Source organism: Cervus canadensis, chromosome 16, assembly GCF_019320065.1.
Source record: "Cervus canadensis isolate Bull #8, Minnesota chromosome 16, ASM1932006v1, whole genome shotgun sequence".
Taxonomy (NCBI): Eukaryota; Metazoa; Chordata; class Mammalia; order Artiodactyla; family Cervidae; genus Cervus; species Cervus canadensis.
In genome coordinates this window covers 18779928-18807676 of record NC_057401.1, presented here as the reverse complement: position 1 = coordinate 18807676, position 27749 = coordinate 18779928, and the positions used below count along the sequence as shown (strand labels likewise).

The 27749-nt window shown below is 38.7% G+C and overlaps 1 protein-coding gene across 5 annotated transcripts in view; it reads right to left on the bottom strand.

The window, feature by feature from the left end:
• Positions 1-27749, bottom strand: part of PDE4D (phosphodiesterase 4D) — a 1564543-nt gene that overhangs the window by 604240 nt on the left and 932554 nt on the right. The window contains exon 1 of one of the 5 annotated variants that reach the window (XM_043488579.1): positions 7348-10436. The exons of the other annotated variants lie outside the window; for them this stretch is intronic. Within the exon in view, the coding sequence (XP_043344514.1) occupies positions 7348-7394 (47 nt within the window). The 5' untranslated portion in view covers positions 7395-10436. Of the gene's footprint in view, positions 1-7347; positions 10437-27749 lie in introns of those variants that run through there. 5 annotated transcript variants of the gene reach the window in all.

Here is a 27749-nt window from a genome sequence, read left to right as displayed (position 1 = left end):
CTCCCCTTCTTCCCTTCTCTCTCTCCATGTTTGTATCTTTCTTGTCCAAAATTTTGAAAGGAGTCTGCACTAGTTTTCTGTGCTTTTATAACCTCCTGAACTAGAACTCTCCCCAACTTAAACTATTCTTCAAGGTGTTGCCAGTAACTACTAACTCTTGAAGCCATCAGACATACTTTTAGTCCCTCATTTCTAGACTCCTCAAAAGTATTTAGACCAGCCAGTTAAGGTGTTTCTTCCTTTAAACTCCCATAACATTCTGTACATTCCTGTATTAATGTGCTCCCCACCGTTCCACAATCATTTGTTTCTGTGGATGTTCTCCTCACTCGTCTGTGAATATTTTCAGGGCAGGACTGTTATCATATTTATCTGGGCATCCCCCATGTGCAAATAGATCAGCATGTTCTAATCTACATATTCTAATCCAGTTCACTAAGAATGGCATTTCAACAGCTATATTGTGATTAAAATGTTTCTTTGGCTGTTTTGCATTAGCTCTGATTGTAGAAAATGTTCATATTTTTTACCTGTGCAAAAAAAATTTTTTTTCCTAAAGACCTGTAATTAGAATACTTAGAAGAAAGTAATAACGATGGAAGCAAAACCCAAAGCTTGTATGATTTTTATTGGCAGCAAAGTACTCTCATCTGATTGGCACATCTGCCTTTGAGGCAGTGGTATAACTCAGGTCAAAGGAGGGCCAGGGTGGTGCCGTGGGCAAAGGAAGGACTGCCTCTGGCTTTGCACAGAAACTCTGTCCATTCACCAGGCTCCACAGTCTGCAGTTCTAACTTACCTGCCTAATATGTGAGATGTGGGGCATCTCTCCTAATATACCTGCCCAGAGATGCACCTTTCCCTAACTCACAGAAAAAAAATCCCATAGGACAAGAGTGGCCCCAGGAACAAGGGTCACTTCAAATTCCTTGTAAAATTCTGAGAAAACACAAAAAGATCTGCTGACATGGCTGAAGTACAGGTCATAGTCTGAACAGGAACAGGAATGGTTTCTCAGGGAAAGGTCTTTGATATTCACTGGGCAGTCCGTGTACTTCCCCAGCTTGCTAACTAACAGGGAATCTGCTTATTTTCTCTGGTGATATCACTAAGCTACTTTCTAGAAGGTTCACAGACAGGCGTCTGCCACAGAAGAATATGGTGAATCAAAAGACATTGGGTTTTCAAATGAGGCTGGAACTGTTTTTCAGTGGGTCAGCTTCCCTAAGTAATAGACATGTGACTCGGTGCAAGTTCTTTCCCTTCTGTGGGCCTTACTTTCCTCATCTGCCAACAGGGGTTCAAATAAGACCCACCTCTGAAAGTTACTATTGCCATTAACGGATGTAATTTATGTGAAAACATGTGGCCTGGGTTCAAACAGTGTTGATCTCATCCATGAAATGCTTAGTGGTTATATTTGTTATATATAGCTAAGAAATTCACCCAAGAGACTTTAGCATGTCGTTGCTTAACAGTCTAATAAATTATTTTTACCAATGTGCTATGAAAGTTCCTTTAATGGTCTACTCTTCAAAATGAAGCTGGTAAATAGCCACTGAATTGTTTTCAACAGGTGGTGAAGAGCTCTGAGAGCTTTCACAAGGTCACGCAAAGCAGTAACACCAGAGTTAGAAACCTGGAAGGGTTTTGTTTTTTATTATTTTTCCCCAGCCAATAATCTACCATATAGAATCTGGATTATCCATCTTTGAAACCAAACATTTATCCTTAAATTTTACACAATATAGTTTCCAGTTGAAATATATTTCCTTGGGAGTGTTTATAGGCTGGTACCTATGTAACAGCTAGAAACACCATTCTAGGTGAGCACACGTGTGTGAGTGCACACTCAGTTGCTTGAGTTGTGCCCGACTCTTTGTGACCCTATGGACTATATCCCATCAGGCTCCTCTGTCCATGGAATTCTCAAGGCAAGAATACTGGAGTGTGTTGCTGTGCCCTCCTTCAGAGGATCTTTCTGACCCAGGGATCTAACCTGCTTCTTTTGAGTCCCCTGAACTGGCAGGTGGGTTCCCACCTGGGAAGCCCATCTAACAGTCCATTGAGTGGTAAATAGTTATAGAAATTAACTTTGGTCTGGTGACATTTTGGAGCTATTGTAAAAAAAGAAAAAAAAGGTAGGAAGACTCTATAGTTAGGGTTATCTATGAGCACAAATATCTGTGGGGTGTGATTGAAGAAGGAGAGGAAGACAGGAAGTGTGACTATTGTTCAAAAATGAAAGAAAGAAACTTCTAGCCTGAGGCAAGTGGGAAACTGGTTAAGTTTCCTCCTTGGGATCTTCCTCTTGTAATTCTGAACTATTTTCCTTCTTCCCTTCCTTGCTGTTTTTCTTGGAACCTGGATACGATAGCCTTCGTGGGAGTAACTCAGTTAACAGTCAGCTAAAGTGAGTGCAGAAACAAAGGAGTGGAAAGTGAAGAATTTAATAGAAGCGAAACAACCTAAATCCATAGCTAATCATTTTCACGTGATATTACTGTCTCCCTTTTTTTATATGTAGGCATTGTCTGACACCTCCCTGTCTTGGGCCACCCACTCAGCTCAGTGAGGAGGTAACCTGTGAGCTTGTAAAATACACAAACTATGTTACTACAGCGGAAAGTCTACTGCAACTGAAAATTATGTTTCATTTTCATAAGTTGTGGGCACACTGATACTGCTAATGGCAACTTTTCTCCTCTATCACACCATTGCTTAATCAACTTTTTACAAAATTTTAAAGAATGAATTTTCATTTGCATGTTTAAATTAGAAGGTATTACTAACAGAAATTAAGGAGACTATAAGCTAAAGGCACTAAAAGAGAGTAAAACAGAAAGCCAAGAGAAAAAATTAGATGTTTAATGGGATCAGTACTTCATCTAAAGGAAAATCTTTGCTAAGTTGTATCTAAACCCAAACTTATGCCTTAAACAATGGCTGACTTTACCACTGAGCCCCAGGGATTTGTGAACACAATGAGTTTGTGTAATTAGAGCTGGAGCTAAACTTTACTGGTCATAAGGGTTCACAAACAAATTGTATGTGGATTCTGGAATTTCTGGGTAGTTCTGTCACTCAGAGAAAGAGATGCTACTAAAGCAAGGTCAGCCATGACCTGAAATCTCATTAGAAGACAAGCAGACACTGGCAGAATTTTAGGTTGACTAAAATGAGCAGAGCTCTGTTATCTTGCAGGAGACTTAATCCATTTTGTCCTTCAAAGCATACAGTCATCAAACACAATGTTTTTCCCACCCACTAAAACTTTCATAAGACAAGTGAGACTGTTACATGTAGTGAATAAAACCTAAACTCTGGGAAATGCAATTCTGGGTTGAGTTTCTGTAGTTTTGACATATGAAGAGAAGAAAAACTTCAAAAATGTGATTTTAACAGTCTAGATAAGAAGGACCACAGTTTCATTAGGAAGCAAGCCATCTTGCCTTTCTCTGATTATTTACACATTGGATTTACTGTTGAAATTTTATATATACACATATATATGCATACATACATAAATGCACACAATATTATTGATAATATCTTGCTTCATTCAATAAATGAATTAGGTCAAAGAAAACAAAACAAAATGAGTTAGTATGTGAGGTGAACTCTTGCTTTACTGAGGAAGAACCAAATCGTGACCCATTAGATTAAATCTTATTAGGAACCAGGAAAGGGCAAGTCCAATGGAAGGATGTGAGGGCCTAGAAAAAGGAAAAATAAGCCTCAGTGTTGAGTCAAAGTGCTATAATCACCCCATGTTGCCTCTTGATCAAAGTGAGGTCTCGGAATCATAAAGAGAGTTTGGTAAAAGGACTGAAATGTGTGGACTTTAAACAATAAAATCCTAAGCCTCAAATAGTCCACCACCATCCACAGTCACTGGTCCCAAATCCCCCAAGGTTTCCTCAAAGGAGCCCACAGAGCAGGATGGAACCACCTTCCCCGGCAGGGGCCTTTGGCTTCCACCTCCCACTGTCCTCTGAGTCTTCTGAGTTCATTGTAAGAAGGATGCCAAGGTATTTCAATAAAATGCCCTCCTAAATTTTATATATGTAAAATTCAATTGCATGCAAGATGGGCCTGGCATTTCTGGCATGAAATTTCAGAGCATTTATAAATCAGATTATGCAAATTTGTTATGTATTTTTAAATAAAGCAAAAAGCTACAAGCACATGCTAGGCACACTATATTATGTGCCTCTTATTGGACCCCTGCATAATGATTCTGCGCTTGGTGTTTCTAAAGAGTCCTCTTCATTGCTACGAGATGAAATTTAAATTCCTAGAAAGCTGACTTACATCTATCTCCCTTTTTTCAGCCACGCAAGAAGGCCCATTTCTAAATTACTAGGCTACCACTATATTCTCACAACTAGCCAGAATAAAAAAATAAGGGCTAACTATATAGTACGTATTTATGGAGTGAGATGAACCCTTATCTTTGTTTGGTTTGGCACTAAAAAGGTGGAAAAGTATAGTGGAAAGAAGCCTTAGCAATAAAATCCTCCAGCAAATTTTTCTAATGTAGATTTAAACAAGGAAAGCACATTCTTCTTACCACTCTTTAAGCTCTCAAAGGGCAGTGTTCTATTAAGACAAGTAATAAGACCACTTATTAACTTTAACTTGTAACCAATAAACTAAGAATTTGTCATACTATTGCTCAACCATCAACATACCAGCCCCGGGGCAGGAGGATGAGAATCCAAGAAGGAACTCTACACTAGGCTTCTACTGGAACCATTACCTCTGATGAACTTTTGAAGACTCCTCTTGGATCTCCTGCATCTCAAATTTCCCTCCTTGCTCCATCAAAAAGTAGAAGAGAATTAAGTGTGCATCTCTGTACCCTGCCCACCCAAAGGGTTTAGAGCCTTCATAGAGATTAGATTGTGAAACCCAAGGCACACATCTCCTTTAAAATGTTTTTTATTCCCTGGCATTGAGCTGTTGCCAACTTCTGATCTGCCCTCTTTGTGGGGGGAAAAAAAAAGACCTGCGTATGAGAATGAGGAAAAAGATTTGGAGATGCAAAGCAGAACAACTTGGCAAATACTTTCTTCTTAGCAGGACCATTCATGAACATGGAATTCAATCCAACAGGACTCTTACATCAGGACAAAGGGAAAGAAGGTTTTTCTGTCAAAAAACACCTAGAATCTCTTACCATGGTATTGAGAGGTGAGGTTATAAATAAGAAAGAAACAACAATTAGGGAAGTTGAGACCAAGCACAACATTAATTTGGTCACCTGGAAAAAGTCACCACCTTCTTCCTTTGAGTTCAATATCTTATTAATGAATCCTCCTAAAGGGCCCAAGCAAGAACAGATACACAGAACACTAACGTTCCACAGTGGCTCTGTTTGGCCACGACATCAACAAATTGGCACGTCATGCAGTGAAATGGATGAAGGGTTACCTAGATTCAGGCACAAAAGAAAACCACCAAGGCTCTCAACTTCTGCATACAGTTTTCAAACATATATGTTACAGGTTTAAAGGAGCATGAATAAGCACATTTGCATTCTTTCAAAAACTACAGGGCTGAATAGCTCATTTCTTTCCAGTCAAAAGCAGAGGTGAGGTAATAGCAACAACAAAAAAATAAAATAAAAGGTGGTGATAATGTTAGGCATTCAAAGAGTAAATTGCATCCTTCCTATTACAACATAAACAAATAGACCCAAACAGCAAAGCTTAGGCAGAACAAAAACTGTTGCTTTACAGCAAAGTACACTTTATAGAAATGAGAATGCTAATTTTATTTTTCCCTAAACGAATCTTAATAGGTACAAAAAAGCCTGGAAGGAAGGCATAAGGAATTGTTGAAAAAAACATTTGACAAATGCCTACTATGTGCCAGGGACTGCTTCCAGGACCTTTTTTATCTTAGGGTTTACGACTACCTATCCGACTGTACTGGTAAGAATGACAAAGACCTCATTTGCTGTGTCCGACCCTCACCAGCAGGACAGGCAAGGCGAAAGCACCAAAGCTCCCGAGTCGGGAACTCGGATGATGCTCTTGGAAGTGGGCCACTGAGGTTTGCAGGCATGTCACCCAGGCGCCTTCCCCAGCACCTTAGGGCCTGGGACAGTGGCTCTGGATGGCAGAGAAGGAAGATACGCCACGGGGTCGATTCTGGATCCATCTGATACTGGCAGAAAATGAGTCCTGCCCAGTGACAGAGGATGTCACTCACCCTTCTCTGTAACTGATTTTCAGCTAACAAGCTGAAACGTCTGTAATAAACCAGTAGGGGATTTTGGTGGAGTTTCAAAATATCAGGATGCTTTCATTTGAGATACTGTCATAAAAGTAAATAGAAAACCCTCAGAAACCTGTATTTTGATGAATATCACTTATTCTAAGGCCAGCCAGAAAATACACCCGAGAAATATACTTTCAAAATGAGATATATTGCAGTATCCAAAGCAAACCATATTAGTAAGCCACAAAACCTGAAAATGTACCTTCACCATACATTCACAAAGTCTCTGCTATGAGAAATTGAATCCAGTCAACCCTAAAGGTGTGGTGAAAACAAGCAATTTTTAAATAGTGAGCTTTGCCCTTATACTACCCTCAGCAACTAGTTCCTATAAACGTTTAATCATAAACTCTAACAAGAAATGGTACATGATGTCACATGCCCGTGGACCTTAATTCATTATGCTGAACCTTAATACATGACCAAATATCATTGCACTAAGCAAGTTCCATGGGAGTCTGAGCATCTCATGATTCATCTGTTAGAATTCTATAAAATTGGTTCATTTTGGTAGAAATATTTCTTGAATAGTTAAAATATTCCTTAAATCTCAGGCACCAACATATCTTAACATCATTTTAAAATTGAGTCAGCATTCTAAGTTTTCCCTTAAACCTTCTTTTGGAAATTTTCAAAGACCTAAGACCAAGCAAATTGACATGAGATGCGTGTGTGTGTGTGTGTGTGTGTGTGTGTGTGTGTTAAAAAACAGACAAAAGAGCAAATACCAAATCCTAAACTTCCTTTTTCCTTTTACTTATTAGTTAAATAGTTGCCATTCTTAAAGTTGTTGTGGCTTTTTTTCCTTTGGTCTCTCTATGAAATTTCACCACTTGTCAATGTCCTCATACCTGACTTATTTGGAATGCTTTTATATTAACAAGTCATTTGTTATTGCATAACCAATACTTTCTCAGAAATATTTGTTTTTAAACATGTTTTACTTTTCATCCTCACATGAGACCGATATTCTTGTTCAAGACAAATCCACCTCTGGTACCTGTCATGGAATTTTAGAATTCTGAGTATTACCAACTGAAGGGGATATTGATTACTCACCATATCCAGGAATGCCTCCTAAAGGGGAAATTATTCACATGCATCATGTTGGCAGATCTTCTGTCATTAATATTTTCCTTGTCTCATATGTTACATGTGGTGATTTTCAAAGATGAATTCCAACTCTCCTGTTTGAGCAGCTATCATGGGCAATTATTGCAACAAATATTGAATTCCAAAAAAATCCCCCCCAAAAAACAAAGAGCAACAACAAAAGCCCTTCCAGGGTTTGAAGAAAGAAACATCACAGAGCACTGCAGGCACGGGTCCACCCATTTAGGTTCCAATAGTTTAGTCAACTTACTAAAATAACCAGTTCAATTGCTAATCCTAAATGGTGGCAAATATTGTCCCAGTAAAATCCAACTGCCTGGACTGGAAATTAATGCATCTTTGCAGGAAGGACTCTGGAATGTGGAAAAAAAGGAGTCAAAAGACAGTTTCTTGTTATCCTTGTTAAAGAAGTGTTAGAAGGGAAATGGAAAACTTCAGGTTGCTTGGCCATGCTGTCCTTTAGAAATGAATATTGCTTTTTCTTCTTTCTGAGGCACATATTCATGTGTGGTCACTTTAACGTAGTGCTGCCTTCTGAGACGTGTAGGACAAAGACCTGGGCAGAGGGGCTAGCAACCATGTATAAGCAAAAGCCAACTTCTCTCAGAATGGCTGGTTTTCAACTGCAAAAGTAGGAAGGCAAGGATCACCAGGAGCTCCCATCATGACTTCAGAAGGTGCTGTCAGGAGAACATTCATTTCTGCTGCCAAGCCCCATAATAAGGCTGCCTGCTCTCTTTCAGTCAAATGACTAAGCTATTGATCCTCTCCCTGCAGAAACCCCTCTAATTTGTTGTTATCAAACCCATGTGCGGGCTTTTCATATTTTGTCTTGGAAAGAAAATGAATTTTCACAGCTGCAACTCAGACGTTGTTGTCTAAGAATTTCTAACCCCCCGTTGTCTTTCTCTTCTCTTCTCTTTTTTACCCCCAATTCAATTTCCCAGTAGGTGTCATTTACTCGGATGCTCTGACAGCTTCTGAAAGATTCTCACGCCCGAGCTATACAGACCTTGCATGCTTTTAAAACACAATGGCAACAGGCTCCCACTGGGGTCCCCCAGCGCCGAATATCCAGCAGAACCTTTGGAATCGTCGCAGCCGCCTCGTCTGCCCCGGGCTGCGCCTGCCGGCCGCCTCTGAACAGCTCAGGACACTTGCAGGCTCCGTGGTACAGTACATTAACTCTGCAGCAGCCCGCTCGGCCGCAGAGGCTGCCGCCCGGCCGGGGATGTGCTGGCGTCAAGGGGGCCCTCTAGGTGGGCTCCCAGACACTGCAGCGCGCCGCGCTCGCCTCCCAGGAAGAGCCGGCCACAGGGGTTAAAGGCACAGCTCACCCCGAAAGGGCAGATTTCTCCTTTCAGTAAGTGATCGCCAGGCCAGACCAGCAAAGCAGCGAGAAACCTGTAAATAACCTCCCAGGGAAAAGACACCTTGAACAAATAGATATTAAGGAGGGAGGCTTTTTGTCAGCTGGGTGTTTTTCTTCCCCCTCTTACCCAATGAAGAGAAAGGGAATAAAGAAGTCCACAGAGAATGTGCTAATGACAGGGTTTGGTCACTTCGACTCTCTTGTTCTTAATACACACACACGCTGGGGAGGCGGCGCCTGGCTAACTTGATGGTTCTGTAACCATTTAGCTACAGAGGACCACCGGTCTTTTTTGGACAGGAAATCCTGTGGAAGCCAGTCCTGCGGAAGTCGGTTAGACTTCACTTGCAATTGCGCATGCCATAAAGCTGCTTGCTTGATTAGGGGGTGTGTGGATTTGAGAAATGCTGAGATAAAGCCTTGCCATGCCTACCGGAGCTGTTTTGCATTTCCTCAAGCTTCCCCCTTTGTTGCAAAAATTCTGTTCAGCAATCCCCTGAAAGCACCCCATCACTGTTGATGCCATTTTGGAGCAAGAATAAAATAGTAAACTCTTGTAATAGTAGGTTGGCACTTAAATGGTGTTACTCGGAAGTCAGGAGGAGAATGGACTTTACAGTAGCAGTGTACTCAATATTAATGTATCACTTTTAACTTAGTATTTAAAAAGGCTGTTATGCAATTACTTAATATTAAATGGAATACTGGCAACATTTAATACATCAGGCTATTATCTTCAGTTAGGATTTCCCCAGTGAGGCCCTGTCATAACAAAAAACATTACACACACTTGGGGGTGGGGTTGACATTGCCCACAAATCCAAAACCAGGTATAAAGAAATTTAGTCTTGAAAACTGCCATGATTTGGGGAGTTTTCATTTTGATCAAATGATGATTCTGATGAAAGTACTGCTGGGAGGAGGAAGAACTGAGTGATTTATTTAAAAGCAGTTTGAACTTGTAGCTTCAGAAAGATGGTATCACAGCTGGAAAGAAACTTGAGAATATTTCTTGGGATTTCCTGTAGCCTAGGCAGTGTCCTCATGACCTCCTTTTTCTAAAGGGAATAAATTCCACAATGCCATTTGTGATCTGAACCAGAAGATTTCAGTCTGAATTGTTTTTAACAAGCTTTGAATGCTTGAACCAAGCATCACTGAGTAATTCAAAATTTGTTATTTATATGAGATATTTAAATATTGTTTTTTAAGAGTAAGGAACACTTAACAATGTCCGGGCCTCTGTACCAAGTGCTTTACAATATTATCTCATTTAATCCTCACAACAACACTATTAGGGATGCACTATTATTAGCCCTGTTCTACAGATGAAGAAACAGTGGCACTCCAATAGTAAGCAGTTTCCTCAAGGCCAAACATCTAGTAAGAGTTACAGTCTGAGCCAAGAAAGTCTGTCCCCAAAGCCTGCACTCATTACCGCTGTATGTTGGTGCCTTTGTAGAGAATACCACCATGCATTAGTCCTGTGTTTACTACAAGTTTTATGTTTACAAGTACTATTTTAGCCTCATGGAATCCTTCTGAGGAAAGTATGACATTTATTACGCCAGCTTTGGAGCTGAATCTCCAAAATGATAGCATTTGTTCATCATCATACATCATGTTAGTAGTAAATCTGGAAGAAAATTCAGATTATTTGATGATTATTTGACAGGTTAGTGTTCTCTGAGGATGGTGATAATAGGATAATGGATATTAACCTACCACAAAACCAATACTTAGTCCTCACACACATAAAAAGGCCTCAATGGAAAGTAGCAAATATAAATACCTTTTAAAATGATGTAAAATTTATTTTCCCTTGTAATAGGCATTTATTTGAAATTTCCATTTTTTTTAGTTCATTCTACTCTGTTTGTATGCCAAAGTGATACCCATGGGTGAAATAATACTCAAAATATCTCTCTTTCTCTCAATTACCACACAGTTTAACATTCAATACTTGTTAGCTATGTTTCCATTTGTGGGCAAATAATAAATCACTTTAAAAATTTTTTAAAAACCTAAGCAATTTAGTCATCAGATTACTAGAGGAAATGTAAATTTAAAATATATTTAAACCAAGGGTAGATTTCAACTGAATATTTTTAAGTAAACTTTTGTTGGCTTTTTATTTCTATTTTTATAAGACACATCTGTCTAGAATAAGGTAACACATTAGAGTGAAAGAACACACAGGCGAGAAGCTATAATAAATAGTAGAAAAGCCAAATTTCTGCTAGAGGGATAAGAAAGAAAAAATATTATTTATTTCACAGCTCAGGGAACCAAAGACTACCTATTAATAAACAAGCTTAAACTGAGTATTTTGAAAACTCCAGGCAACAAACATATATAAAAAATAGACTTGCTTAGAGAATAGAAATAGCTGATTTCTAGCATTTTTATCCCATGTATATTACAAACAGGGCCTTCAGAGTTATGATCACTATTTTACAAACTGATACTTCACAAAATGTATTTAAGATTTCACAAATGTGTAGTCTTCATGAAATAACATTTAGGCAGAACTAATAGATTTGTAATTTGAAAAAAAAGTTCTGAAAGATGAATAATGTTGATGGAGTGGGGCCATACAAATCTGTTTTTTCTACTAAAAGGTAATCATCTTTTCATAGAACTTCTAAGAGGTACAGGAGCGAGCATAAAATACTACTTTTATAGTGGATCCCAGCTCCACTATTTTAATCAATAAAAGAGCTCAAATTAATATTAGCAAGGCACCACAGATTGGCACAAACTTCCTATAGCCATGGTGTAGGCTCAGCCCTAAAGACAAAAGGCTAGTTATCATATTCTTTTAAAAATTTTTTTTTTTTTTTAAGAAGCTAGAGTTGTTTTAATTGGTCTGTTGTAGACTGTTCTTACCTTCTCTGTATTGAAACAGTTTGGTTTTAATTTCTTTCTTTTTTTTTTTTTATTTTTTATTTATTTATTTTTTTTATTAGTTGGAGGCTAATTACTTCACACCTTTTTAAAATTTTAATCCCAAGACAAGCACAAGAATATCTGGTCTTTCAAGGCTGGACTCATGTTAACTATCCTCACAGGAGATTTATATAAGAAAGAAATTCAAAAGCCGGATGCTATTTTATTGATAAAGTATAAACTACAAACCCTGAGCAAACCAGAATACTGTAACATTTTCATGAAAGATTGTTTACTGTACTCAGAATCAGAAGAATTAACTAGTTAGTGTCCCCATGCCCTTTTCCTATAATTAAAGCCTCTTTCTGCCATGACTAGGGGTTATGCTTCCAAGAGTGATGGTTTTCAAACTAAATTCCTAGGAGTCTTGTGGTTTCGCAAAGTTGCCTCAAGCCAGCTCAGGGCAAAGTGGAGGCCAGGTACCTTGTACTGTTTCATCCAGAGTTCCTTTGCTTTTACCTGTTTTATTTCTGGGTATGGCGTGAATAGGGGAGTTCTTTTAAAAATGTTCTCGAAAACATTCACAGTAGAAACAAAAAATTAACAATTTCCAAACAAAATCTTATCTTTGCATTGCCAGGCTCAAGACTTCATTCTCTTCAAAGCCTTTCAATTTCACAATGAGTTTAATATAAGTGATTAACATATCTTTATGCTAATATAAACAAAGCATAATAAAGACACACCCTAGTCCAAACACTGTGTTTCCTAAACTCTTTGGTCACTTATAGGACTTAACTCATTGATTTTCCCTGAGTTTCACTTTCAGAATGAAATTTTAATTTCAAGTGTTAAGGTATATCTTTCTGTCATCATCACATTTTGCTATAACCAACAGTTTCTCTCAGTACTGCCTCTTAAATAACTTGAGTGAAATGAAGTTAAAACTCCTCTAGACTTAGATATAGAAAAGGGTCTAAAAAATGCGCTTTTTTTAAATTAATCTTTTAAGGATACTAATTGTCAGTTCAGATAATGTAGAGAAGTGTCCTGTTCTTTTGAGAGGCTGGATAACTTTTATATAAAAATATTTACGTATACAAATTTGTTGTTCAGCCGCCAAGTCGTGTCTGACTCTTTGTGACCCCATGGACTGCAGCATGCCAGGCTCCCCTGTCCTTCACCATGTTCCAGAGTTTGCTCAAACTCATGTCCATTGAGTCGGTGATATCATCCAACTATCTCATCCTCTTCCATCATCAGGGTCTTTTCTAATGAGTCGGCTCCTCGCATCAGGTGGCCAAAGTACTGGAGCTTCAGCTTGGCATCAGTCCTTCCAGTGAACATGAAGTGAAGTGAACTGAAAGTCATTCAGTTATGTCTGACTCTTTGCGATCCCATGGACTGTAGCCTACCAGGCTCCTCTGTCCAAGGGATTCTCCAGGAATCCCATGAATACTGAAGTGGGTTTCCATTTCCTTCTCCAGAGGATCTTCCCAACTCAGGGATTGAACCCAGGTGTCCCACATTGCAGGTGGATTCTTTAACCTCTGAACCACCAGGGAAGCCCAAGAATACTGGAAGCCTACCCCTTCTCCAGGGGATCTTCCTGATCCAGGAATAAAACCAGGGTCTCCTCCATTGCAGGGTCTCCTCCTCTTTACCAGCTTAGTTACCAGGGAAACCCAATGAATATACAGGATTGATTTCCTTTAGGATTGACTGGTTTGATCTCCTTGCTGTCCAAGGGACTCTCACCTCTGCATAATTTTTTAAGCACATTTTCTATATTAGTAGTATGGGTATGAGTATATCTTAGTAAATAGACAATACAGACACTTAGATATTCTGGGGGATATGACTTTTTCACCAAAAGCCAAAAAAGCAATATATTCTTAAATTTTTCCAATAAAATGAAATTTATGCATACTTTTTGTTTATGCTTGTGTATGTATGTATGAAAGTGACAGTGTTAGTCACTCAGTCATGTCTGACTCTTTGCAACCCCATAGACTGTAGTCCAACAGGCTCCCCGTCCATGGAATTCACCAGGCAAGAATACTGCAGTGGGTAGCCATTGCCTTCTCCAGGGTATCTTCCCAATCCAGGGATTGATCCCAGGTCTCCTGCATTGCAGGTGGGTGCTTTCCTTTCTGAGCCACCAGGGAAGTCAGTTTTGTTCTACGTATGATATATATTGAGCTTCCCTGATGGCTCAGATGGTAAAAGAGTCTGCCTGTAATGTGGGGGACCCAGGTTCAATCCCTGGGTCAGGAAGATCCCCTGGAGAAGGAAATGGCAACCCACTCTAGTATTCTCACCTGGCACATCCCACGGACTGGAGCCTGGCAGTCTTCAGTCCATGGGGTCACAAAGAGTCGGACATGACTGAGTGACTAACACTTCATTATATATATTATCAATTAATAAGCAAGTAAGAGTGACATCTCCGTATGTAGAATGAGACCCAAGATGACTGCCAGTCATCCTATTCCCACCCTCACCTCCCAGTAGGAAAAGAACATTCAGGCCGAATCCTCTCTCCCACCCCAACAGAAAACCAATCCCTGTGGAAAGGAACAGTGTCTTCCTCTGTGTATTTGTAACACCAAAAACATTGTTGGCACTCAGTCAACAAATGTTAACTAATGACCATGTTGATAGTGACGGCTTCTCGTTTCTGGCAAGTTCTAGCAAAGCCTGAAGGCACTCTGTTCGGCACCTTTATAACTGAAATAAGAGGGGCACTTCATGAAGACATGGTTTCAATTGCTAAGAATCAGGGAACTGGGTCATGTTTCAGCAAGTTGCTAGTTCATTCAATTTCCACACGTTCTTATGACCAAGGTTACAACCACCAACAGAAAAGTGTAAAAGAAATGCATGGAACACCTATTTTGATCACCTAAAACCAAGAGATGTTTTGATGGAAATTTTCATGATTTAACTAATATAACAAGTTTTTCTGGATCATATAGCCTAAACTTAAATTTTCCCATCTTAAATGTTAAACATATTTATAGGATAAAATTCTCATATCATCAGACACATTTCATAACTGGGATATTTAGAAAGCTTGCTAAATTCTACTTTTAATATTTTTGAAAGCAGAAGTGTTGGAATAACTAATTTTAGGATACAAAGAAAGCACTTACTATTAATATTTATTATTCAAAAATCAAATGTGGAAAAAAATCTACAGCAACTTTGAAGAGTAAAAGTCGAATTTGCATTCTGTCTTAGAGTCTCAAGATGTGAGCCCTTAATTTCAGTTTCTGCCTTTCACTTATGTGTAATTTTGAATAACTCACTAAAAGTCTGTGAGATTCAATTTCCTTATTGTAACAGAAATAATAGCAAATTTACAGGTCATTATAATTTTTAAATTTTGGGGGTAAATTATAGAAAATATTTTGTAATATGAAGAGAGCTCTTTAAATGTTGCTCACATATACTTTTGAGATTTTTCCTGGGTGGCTCTAGTGGTAAAGAAACTGCCTGCTGATGCAGTAGACAATAAGAGAGGTGAATTCAATCCCTGGATTGGGAAGAGGAGGGCACGGCAACCCACTCCAGTATTCTTGCCAGAAGAGTCCTATGCACAGAGGAGTCTGGCGGGCTACAGTCCACAAGACTGCAAAGAGTTGGCCACTACTGAAGCAACTTAGCACGACGCACATACGCACATATTCAATCTTTAGAAAATGTAATAAAATATTCTTCATCTGGTTTGCAATTTACAAGGAGATAGTATTGGAAGTCCCTTCTGAAATGTAATTATATCTCATTTCTACCTTAAACTTTTCTAAAAGCTTTGTATCATATCAAATTTAAAGAAGTAAAAATATTTATCATATAATAGTTAAGGCCCAGCTTCAATATATACCATGTTTCTGGGATAGTACAGATTTCTAAGAATGACTTGGAAAAAACACCTGAAATATTGGTAGGTGAAAAGTTTTTTTAAAAAAATCTCAACCTTTCAGAGTAATATTTTTAATACGAATTACTTAATATGAACTAAAATGTGCATGTGAATACAGATATATATTTATGCCAATTAGAGGAAAAGAACCAGAAGGATATACACCAAATACTGGTAAACTAATTACCTCTGAGATAAAGAAGTAAAAGTAGGCCTCTTTAAAAAAGGATTTTCACCTTTTACTTTACATATTTCTGAGTTGATTAACCATCTTAATGAGAATATTTCCATGTATTATTAGCATAATTGAGACACCAATGAAGAGAAAAATATATCTAGTACTTATTAAGGAAGCATAGTCATTTATAGTTAATATAGATATACTGGAATTTCAAAACCACGTTTCTAATAATTTCAGAATCTCTGATTTGAAATATCTAACCTCAAACCTCAAAGCTGAACAGTCAGAATTAAAATATATATTCAAGAATTCAAACACTCCACTAACAATATTAGCTAAATCAATATCAAGCCTTAAAAAAAGAAAAGAATAATTGATTTATTATTTTTCATGTCTATACAAACTGTAACTGGGGCCAAAAGCAGTAGTGATTCAGAGTTGGAACCACTGACATTAACCTATGCCTACTTACAAAATGACATATTTGATTACATATCTTGATAACAGGATGTGCTTATTTTACTCCAGCTCAAATATGTACGTATTTGCAAACTTGTATATTTCCTAACTTTGTAATTCTGCTCTTACTTTGTGTATGCTGGTTGATTTCTTTTAAAAAAACTTAAGATATTTACATATCTACTATAGTAACAGTATATACTATATATGTTTCTGGTCCAGGTAAATCCAAGAAATTATTTTTATCTACTTGTAGAATGACATAAGATGGATGATCTACTATTTATATTTTCAATTTAATTTATTGGTTCTTTAATATTCTGGCATCAATCACTATTGGTCCTGGGTTTAAGTGCTTTTCTAATTGCAATTTTGGGAGGGTGTATTTTCATAGTCATTTTCATTGGAAGTTAAAAGAGGCTACATCAAAGTCTCCAAATTAGATGTCATTTAAAATCCAAAGACCTCAATTACTGTTTCCAATACACACACACACACACACACACATACTCCCACTTACACACCATTGACAGTTAACTAAGTAAAAGCAAATATGACTATATTTACAAATTAAGGGCTTCCCCGGTGGCTCAGTGGTAAAGAATGTGCCTTCAATACAGGAGCTGCGGGAGACTTGTGGGAGACTTGTGTTCGATCCCTGGGTCAGGAAGATCCCCTGGAGGAGGGCGTGGCAACACACTCCAGCATCCTTGCCTGGAGAATCCCATGGACAGAGGAGCCTGGCCAGCAACAATCTATGGGGTCACAAAGTGTCAGACAGTACTGAGTGACTAAGCACAGCACAGAATAGCCAACTAACAAAGCTGGACACAACCGAAGCTACTTAGCACATTTATAATGTACATATTACATATACACATAAAGGCACATACACATGTATTGTTATTTTAATACCCAGTATTTACTGTATGAGGACACTGCTATTCTATTTTTTTCCCCAATTATCATTGAAATAAAGGGTTAAAGATTATGATAAAGGAAATTCCATTGGGACACTGGGATTTTGTCAGTCTGTTTTGTCTCTGCAGTATTCTCAGTGCCTAGAATAGTGTCCAGTGTATAATAAGTGCTCAATGAAATATTTGTTGAGTGAATGATTATCATAAATGAATCAGTCAATACACCAAACATGATTATTTTTGTCTTCTGACAGCTCTTTTTAAAGAGCCTTTCTTAACTACACCCTTAGTACTCTTATAAAATCCAACTGCAATAGGTATGAAAACATGACCCACTGGCACCTGATTCATTCACTTGATAGAAAATATTAATATTCATATTTGAAATGCATATGTTTCTAAGAAAACAGGGAATCTAATCAGTTACAGATGAGCTTGAACCAACGTGTCATGTGGACTTAGGGGCTGAAGCCATTTTGGATCAAGTGCAAAGTGATGACTAAGAAAATTGCAGTAATTACAGATAGAGAAGCAGGCAAAGAGCTGAAACACAGAGACAAACAGAAATGAATGATTACATAGCCACACAAAGAAGAATTGCCTAATTCTAGAGTTTTACAAATCCAACAAGGCCCAGTTACACTTTGTTTCCATGATTTTTATGTCTTTACATTAACTATATTCTCCCTTTTTCACAGAACCCAGTCTAAATTAGTTTCTTTTCCTTGCAATCAAAATCTCGACTAGATGAGTCACCATATAAGAAATTTTATGTTGCTATTCATAAATCCTTTCCCTCCCTTCAAAAATAAAACAACTTAAAATTAATGCTATATTGTAATATTGAATAGACAAGTGAATTAGCTTGACGTTGAACTGATGGTTACTCAATCAAGGGGCTTACATAAAACACACCCAGAATAATTAACATTTAATGTATCTACAACCACACATAGGGGTTCTGGAGAGAGCAACCTTTTTCTATGACTGACATATATTACACTTTCAGTCAAAATATTGGCTTCTTATTTTTCTTAAACTCCTTTCATCACTTTCTTCAGTGAATGTTAATTTGTTTCAGATAGGAGGCAAAAGACAGAGAGACAGAGAGAGAATAACGAAGGGGGGAAATAGTGTGATTTTTATTAACTTGATGGAGGACGAAAATTTAGCACTTGAAAGGTAAATTCCTTCTTAGGGAGAAAAAAGAACATTCAAATGATTATTTCAAAATAACCATTTGACAGTTTCAAAATATTAAAACATTAAAACCAGAACTCAATCTTTTAGAATAATAATTTTAAAGTCATTTTGATATAATTAATTAAAACATTCTTTACACTTGAGTGCAAAATAAATTCAAGGCTAGTTATTAAATCCTAGTTGCCTACTGTAGACAGATAACTCCTCCTTCACCTAGCATTCAATACCTTCTGCTCTGCTGTGCTTTTCAAAGTTCTGACTTGGAGGAGAATCCATAACACGGAGCACCTGAAACTCTCAACTAGCGTGCCTCTCCTTGGCACACTCCACCCCTAAAAACATCCCCGTAGACTACACAGCTCACTTAACAGACTCAGATGGGCAAACATAAACACCGCATCCAAGACTGAATTAAAAAGGAAAATACTAATATGTGATCCAGTTACTTAACCATGTAGCTTATACTTTTCTCTATGGGAAACAGGTCATGAGTAGGGAAGAATTCAACATGGAATGTTACACGATTTCATCTGTTGTTCTTAGTTTCACGGTTTGTAAAATGGATGAAGACACAAAAGAATTTTAAATTTTTCCACAAAATAAAGTAGCAAAGCTGATCCAATAGTAAGTTAACCTTGAGGATTTCCCCTCTCTTCTCACTGACCCTTTCCATTTAGATTGTTGATGGAACAGATAGATGAGGATCTGGTCATTTGTTACCAGGACTCTCAGCAAGCTCCTTTGATTTTTCAAATGTCTGCTTTATTTTTAAAAGAATGGAAATTGCACTGGAAGCGGGAGCAAAGTTAATGAAAATATAAACTCCTCATCTTTGCTCTTCTGCCCAACAAATATCCATTAATTAGAGGCAGATCATTTGGATGAGGCTGCCATACTGTGTCTAGAGTTGGAATACTTTTGTTCCTGAAAGAGAAGTGTCAAGAAATTGTTGCAATCTAGAATCCCTGGTTGGATGGAATCACCCACTTAATGAACCTGAGTCTGAGCAAACTCTGGGAGATGGTGAAAGACAGGGACACCTGGTGTGCTGCAGTCCATGCAGTCACAAAGCATCAGACCTGACTTAGCTACTGAACAACAAGAATCCCTGGTGAGCTCTCCGCAAGGGCAGTATCTTTTGTGAGCAGGTGACATCCTAAACTTCCGATCCTAAGGAGTCTGAAAGGAAGAGAGATGAATACATACAAGGGCAAGTGAAAAGTAGTGGACTGAGACAGAAGGGCACTACCATTAACACTAACTTTCATATTTCCCTGTTTTCCCCAGTGAATTATTGCCCCGTATCTTTAATGCAGATTTACTTTGAGATTCTTCTACTGGTGCATCAGTTCAGTTCAGTTCGGTCACCCAGTCGTGTCTGACTCTTTGCGACCCCATGAATTGCAGCACGCCAGGCCTCATGTCCATCACCAACTTCCGGAGTTTACTCAAACCCATGTATATTGAGTCGGTGATGCCATCCAACCATCTCATCCTCTGTCGTCCCCTTCTCCTCCTGCCCTCAAGCTTTCCCAGCATCAGGGTCTTTTCAAATGAGTCATCTCTTCGCCATCAGGTGGCCAAAGTATTGGAGCTTCAGCCTCAACATCAGTCCCTCCAATGAACACCCAGGACTGATCTCCTTTAGGATGGACTGGTTAGATCTCCTTGCAGCCCAAGGGACTCTCAAGAGTCTTCTCCAACACCACAGTTCAAAAGCATCAATTCTTCAGCGCGCAGCTTTCTTGATAGTCCAACTCTCACATCCATACATGACGACTGGAAAAACGATAGCTTTGACTAGATGGACCTTTGTTGGCAAAGTAATGTCTCTGCTTTTTAATATGCTGTCTAGGTTGGTCATAACTTTCCAAGGAGTAAGCATCTTTTCATTTCATGGCTGCAATCACCATCTGCAATGATTTTGGAGCCCAGAAAAATAAAGTCTGACACTGTTTCCACTGTTTCCCCATCTATTTGCCATGAAGTGATGGGACTTGATGCCATGATCTTAGTTTTCTGAATGTTGAGGTTTAAGCCAACATTTTCACTCTCCTCTTTCACTTTCATCAAGAGGCTCTTTAGTTCTTCACTTTCTGCCAGAAGGGTGGTGTCGTCTGCATATCTGAGGTTACTGATATTTCTCCCAGCAATCTTCATTCCAGCTTGTGCTTCCTCCAGCCCAGCATTTTTCATGATGTACTGTGCATATAAGTTAAATAAGCAGGGTGACAATATACAGCCTTGATGTATTCCTTTTCCTATTTGGAACCATTCTGTTGTTCCATGTCCAGTTCTAACTGTTGTGCCCTGACCTGCATACAGGTTTCTCAAGAGGCAGGTCAGGTGGCCTGGTATGCCCATCTCTTTAAGAATTTTCCACAGTTTATTGTGATCCACACAGTCCAGGACTTTGGCATAGTCAATAAAGCAGAAGTAGATGTTTTTCTGGAACTCTCTTGCTTTTTCGATGATCCAGTGGATGTTGGCAATTTGATCTCTGGTTCCTCTGCCTTTTCTAAAACCAGCTTGAACATCTGGAAGTTCACGGTTCACGTATTCCTGAAGCCTGGCTTGGAGAATTTTGAGCATTACTTTACTAGCGTGTGAGATGAGTGCAATTGTGTGGTAGTATGAGCATTCTTTGGGATTGCCTTTCTTTGGGATTGGAATGAAAACACCTCTTCCAGTCCTGTGGCCACTGCTGAGTTTTCCAAATTTGGTGCATAGGTGTTTCAAAAATTAGAATATTCGTTGGAAGGTATAAATAATTTTCCTTTCAAATATTAGAGGATGATCAAAAGGAAAAACATGCAACTAGAGATACAAATGTGATGTAGTATTGTCAGAATATTAAAAAAAAAATTAAAAGTATTGACATCATAACAAAGTTATTGAAAATAAGGGCATGTGATGTATATTAAAAACATTTTGTTTTGGTTTCTTACTACCCCTTAAAATTTTATATGGAGAAAGTCATGTGACTTTTCTGGGCACTCTTAGGCAATAGAGAACTTTATATTCTCTTTAAACCATCAACTCAGATGCTACTCTGATATTAGAATGATCCTTTCAGATCGTAATCTGAAACTCCAAACTTGATTTAACTCACATCTTCTTCCAGGTCCCAGCTGGGCCCACTGCAGGCTAGCTGCTTGCAACATGGTAAGTTGGTGAGGCAAGGGTAGGGTTTATCTTACCCCTTCCATCCTATCCTGACTTCCCAGCTGTTGGTACTGACTACTCTGAGGTCAGAGAGCATGGAGAGAGGTGATGAAAGGAAGGAGATTTCTTTTTTGAATTGGCATGTTCATAAGATGGCATTTTGCACTGGGGACCTGGCAGATGTTGCATGTTGCCTCCTTGTCTCCTGGGCACTTTTGCGGATTCATTAGCTGCGTGCCCACTGGCCGCTTGGGCTGCAACTCGCATGAGCCAGGCAGAGCTTTGTGTTCACAGTGCTGCTGGTTCATCATCCCCCCCACCAAGCCCATGGTTTTCTAAGGGTCCAATCCCTACAAAGCCAAACACGTCATGTGAAGTTCAAGTGCCTTTTCCAGGTGGTCCTGTAAGGAAAGAAAGAAAATGGCTCGAGGCCAGCTCTCTCTCGTGTGGTGTACCTCTGGTCCATGGGGAAAATTCCCACCATTGAATCCTCTTTTTCTGGTTTTGAGGATTCACATCACGTTTTTTCACATTTGATGTGAATGCGATAACTGCAGCTCCGTTTGAGGTAAGAGAGGGTAAGGCTCACTGCACCACCCAGTTATCTCTTTCTATAAAAAATGAATAGTTTTTAATATGTCACTCTTCTTTTCCCCCTCTTTGAACTCTGTGATCGCCTTGATCTGAGTTAAGGGCCCTGGTCTAAGAGGCCCAAAAGTCATGAAACTGACTCTTGGCCAACTACTTTGAAACTTGGAACTTAGCACAGACACCATACTTTGGAATGTGGCTTTTATTGTACCTCACTGCCTTTGTTGAAACTTCAGTTTTAACATTTATTACCATGTTTATAACACCATGGTTCCCTTACCATTGTTGGTAAAGACTCAACATCAACCCTCCCTCTTCCTTGCTGGCAGAAATCCAACTGTTTTCACAAGAATTTACTTTTTGTGGCAGCTAAGTACTCAGAGAAAGTGATTCCCTGCCCAGTTCAAGACGTAAATCCTGAACAGTCTAATCCCAGCAATTCCTTTATGTCCTAAAACCAAACCTCACCAAAGAGATGTGAAGGTTAAGTTGGCTGAAATGTCTTCTGGGAGAAGTGTTTCATAAAAAGAGAAGCACAAAGGAAGAAAGTGTTTGTTTTCTGACTTTGGGCCTTGTGCCTGGCTGGGGCCATGATCTTGCAATAATGAGGACAGTCTGTGAGCAAAAGGACAACACTGTAAGAAGGCAAGCAAAATCTGGGTGATGTGCCTGAGCCTCTCAACAACTACCCCTGAAAAACAAACAAGCAAGCAAATAAATAATAAAAACAAAAACAAAAAGCAAGAAATAATCACTGGAACACTCTTATCTTAAAACTTCACGTTATGACAATGAAAGTGTTAATCACTCAGTCACGTCCAACTCTTTGTGACCCCATGGACTATAGCCTGCCAGCGTCCTCTGTCCATGGAATTTCCTAGGTAAGAATAGTGGAGTGGGCTGCCATTCCTTCTCCAGGGGATCTTCTAGATCCAGGGATTGAACCCAGGTCTTCTGCATTGCAGGCAGATTATTTACCACATGAGTGACCAGGGAAGCCTACATCTTCCTTATTTGCTTATATTAAGCCATTGAGTTAGCAGCTCCAAGCTTGCATCAAAGGCATTGTCCCCAAGAGTTTTCTGATTATAATCCAAGGCACTTCTTAATAGGTAATCAAGTCAGGAGACAGAAGCTTATGTTTTCCTATACATTTTTTTTTCTTTCTAAATAGCTGGTGGGTAAACTCATCTGCTTCCCCTCCAAAAGAAAAAAAAAAGCTTTCAAAATCAGATGTTTACAATAATTCTCAAAATTGCAATTGCTATTACTGAACTGAAACAGTTGTGATGACACCTGCGACAACCAATGCAAATAAAAACAAACAAAAGCTATGCTCAATTTGTAAATTCATCATTTATCAGTAGGCTGGGATCTCTGGAGGTTCATAGGGGAAACTAAAGAGGTTTTTAATATCTTATGATACTGTCAATACTCACAGCAAGGATCACATTTCTAATCTTAGGAAATCAGAAGGTAGTGTGTGTGCCAAAATCCCCTTGCAAAGTGAATCATACTTTATGCTGAATTCCATTTAGAGGGTCAAGCCAGGACCCAGTTTACTATCCCATAATATGATGTGGGTGTGCTTCTATTAAATCACTTTCAGAGAAACACTAGGTGACTAATTTGTGACAACGATATGTTTGCAGACTAACACATTCATAAAAACAGCAGAATAATGAGCTAATTTGTAAAATACCAGATGGAATTTACTGAAAGCCAGTAACCTAAGCTATCATAATTGTCTTTCATACTCTAAGAAGATACTTCTAGTAATCTTGCTACCTACATCTTTGCTTTTGGATAAACAGGCCAAGTATAACTAATCCTCTTCCTACAAAGCTAAGTCTCCAGTATTTGAAAACACTTCCTACTGGAAGAACTTAGGCAGTATGAAGTTCTGCTGCTTCTACTTTTTTTCTTTAAATTCTACTATCTGAATGCCATTCCATAATGAGGTACCATTCATCTTAACCACTCTCCAGTCCACATTGTTGTCATTGCTCTGTTGATGCTGTTTCTTTGATAGTTCATAAACATTGAAACATATGTACTTTCTACTTGGACGGTCTCTACCCTTTTCCTGTTTGCAAACTTCAGCTCACTGATTCAGGCACCCTATCCTCAGTACTATTGGGATTGCCTCTTCCAGTTTTCCTCCTTTACCCAAGTTAACCCAAGGATGACTACATCCTTCCTATCATTAGCCTCTTCCTCCCTCCTCTAGTCCCCAACCAAAGCTTGAGATTGGTAAACCTAAGCCCTAATGTTGCCTCTTTCTGCATTATATATCCTTGGAACCTTGAGTGTAAACAACCTAATTGGTGCTACTAGGTTAACAGAAGTGCTTCTGAAGGAAGCATGGTTTGGTGGAAGGAGTCTGGGTATTATCTGACAGACCTCAGGTCTCTTATCACTTCCTTCATCTTAGGCTCACTTCTCAACCTTCTCTGAATCAGCCTTTTTTTTTTTTTTTTTCCTACATCAGGAAAACAATGATATCTATTTATTAGACTTGTTTGGGATTACTATAGTACATTGACCACACAATAGAAGGTAGAGGTTAACAACTTAGCACATATAAGGAAGCAATATATATTTGTTTCCCTTGCCCTCCTGAAATGTTTGCCATCTAACCTGCTGACTGCAATGGTGGGAAGTCTAAATTAGGAAAGAAGAAAAACAATAGTGTAGAAATATGAAAAGGCTAAATTGCATAGGCTTTTCCAGCAATTATTAATGCAGCGGTAGCAAAGTGGGCTACAAATATAGCCATGGTACAATTTTTTATATGTGCTTTATGGAGAGTCTATAAATTAATTAGAATAAAACCAACAACTCAAAAGCAAATAAATGTCACATAAGGAGAACTACAAACAGCCAATAACAATTTGAAAAGATGTTCTATCTCACTGGTAGCCAAAGAAATAAACTTAAACTACCATGAGACATTTTGCTTATCACACTGGTAAAAATGAAAGACTAAAAATATCCAGTGATGGTGGCAGGTGGGGGGGGGGGGAGCAAGTACACCTGTAACATTTGGTGGAGACACAGATTGGAAAGGCTCCCTTGGAGTACAATTTAGTAAACTTTTTAAAATGTAAAATACACATAACTTTGATTTGCAGGAGTCTATCCTACAAAAATAATTCCTCTTGTGCAAATACACACATGTACACACACACACACACACACACACACACAGAGGATATTCACTTGGGAACTGTTGACAGTAATAAAAGAATCCTGGTTCTATCTCTCTGACCAGATGCTGAGTTCTTAGAGAGGCTGTCCTTTCTCCCTCCTCCCTAATACCTCCCAAGCCTCCAAACATTTAATAAGGCTGAAGATGCTTATAAATGTACACTAACAAATACAAAACACTAACAAATTATCAAGGTATTTTTAGTATGTGTAAAGATAATGACATAGATTTACAAAATGTGCAACTGATTTACTGTTTTCATGGCTAAAAGTAAATAAGTATTATTGGCAATCCAAACAGATTTTTCTACCCATTTAAAAATTTTGAAATATTTTACAATATAATTGATTGATATTCAGCTTTTCAATCATTTGCAAAATATATTTATATTTTTGATTATAAGTTTATTTCTTAAGATTTAACATATTTATTTATTTTTTTAATAAAGATTTATTAAACTGTAAAGGAGATAGAGAAAGCTTCTGACATAGACATCAGAAGGGGGTAGAAAGTGTACCCCTGAAGATTTAACATATTTAAAGAAAATTAAAGCAACCCATCAAACTCAATTATGTTTTATATTTTTCTTATTTTTTGTCTCCATTCCCATCCCCCTCCATGGTAAATGCGGAGCTTTGCTTTGTTGCTACACTTTCTCCAACATTTAAAAAACATAGGGAGTATTATCATTATAAGCCAAAATTGATCCCATTTACCCTAGGAACACAAAATTTCTCAAATGAGGGAATAAACTCCTGTTACTACAGCTCTTGGGCCCCGTTTTTTTCTAGTAGAATCTAATTTTCTTGCAATATGGGATGGGGAGGTGGAGATGGTGATTTCGGATACAAAGACAATGTACCTAATATCAGCAAAGAGTGCCTCTGGGTCACTTTTACCAGCAGTGAAATCGAGCCTCTTTAGTCACACCATCTGGACCAAAGTGGCATCATTAAGTGGTCCATTAGTGAGCTGTCTAACCCAGGCCACAAAACAGACTAAATGCAACCAATCCAACAGAAACTCATTAGACAAGTGGGCAGCCCAACTTGGCTACTTTATTGAAGGTAACTAAGACCCAGCAGTCATGTATGGATGTGAGAGTTGGGCTGTGAAGAAAGCTGAGCACCGAAAAATTGATGCTTTTGAACTGTGGTGTTGGAGAAGACTCTGGAGAGTCCCTTGGACTGCAAGGAGATCCAACCAGTCCATCCTAAACGAGATCAGCCCTGGGTGTTCATTGGAAGGACTGATGCTGAAGCTGAAACTCCAATACTTTGGCCACCTCATGAGAAGAGTTGACTCATTGGAAAAGACCCTGATGCTGGGAGGGATTGGGGGCAGGAGGAGAAGGGGATGACAGAGGATGAGATGGCTGGATGGCATCACCGACTCGACAGACATGGGTTTGGGTAGACTCCAGGAGTTAGTGATGGACAGGGAGGCCTGGCGTGCTTCGATTCATGGGATTGCAAAGAGTCGGACACAACTGAGTGACTGAACTGAACTGAACAGAAGACCCAGCCTTTAAAATGAAACAGTCCCTACCTTCTGAAGAACTATACTCTAAAGACAGAAAACATATATAAAATTTCTTTCATCATTATCAGGCTCAAATCAGCCTGGTGTATCTGTAGGGTGTATCTGTATATCTCCAGCTATGTAAATTGAACTGAGCTTCTCAAAAGAGTATCATATTAATTGAAGTATTAGCTTAAGAAACAAATTAGCTTTCTTCCACACACTATTTATAAACACAGGAAATGAGGGGAGAAGGGTGAAATAAATCTAACATTTTGGAGTCCCTTTGATGGGGAAAGGTTTTGTGCACTGAGTTTTATACAAGTTCGCTCTTTAAATATTTGTAATAACCCTAGAAAGCCAGCATTAATACCACCCACTTTATAGATGAGGAAGCTGAAGAGGCTAGGAGGGAATGGACCCTGAAAGTAAGTAGTTGAGCTGAAATTGGACTCCAAAACCCACTTTCCCTACTGCACGATGACAGCATCCTTGTCCTGTGGATTTAGAGCTGGTCGGATAGGATTGTAGGGAAGGGCAATTATAGAGACAATAGATGCAGTCCAGATGATCATGAGCCACATAACTAGTAAGTGTCGGACACAATGCTAAACACTTGCTTGTGGTTCCCCATTTAATCATCCAGAAAAGTACTACTAGTTTGTTCATTTTATAGTGAGGAAATCAAAGCCCAGACTAGTGAAGCAAGTCACCCGAGCTCACACAGCTAGTTAAGAAGCCTTATGAGGTGCTCATAATATTTCATTGTTTCTTTTCCACATACCTTTTTTTTTTAATTTATTTCTTACAGAGGGGAAAAAACAAGTGACTTTTTTTTGTTTTGCAATTTACTGATTCCGTATATGTTTGAGAGTTCTGTGGCCTTTCAGATAAAACACGACCAATGTTTC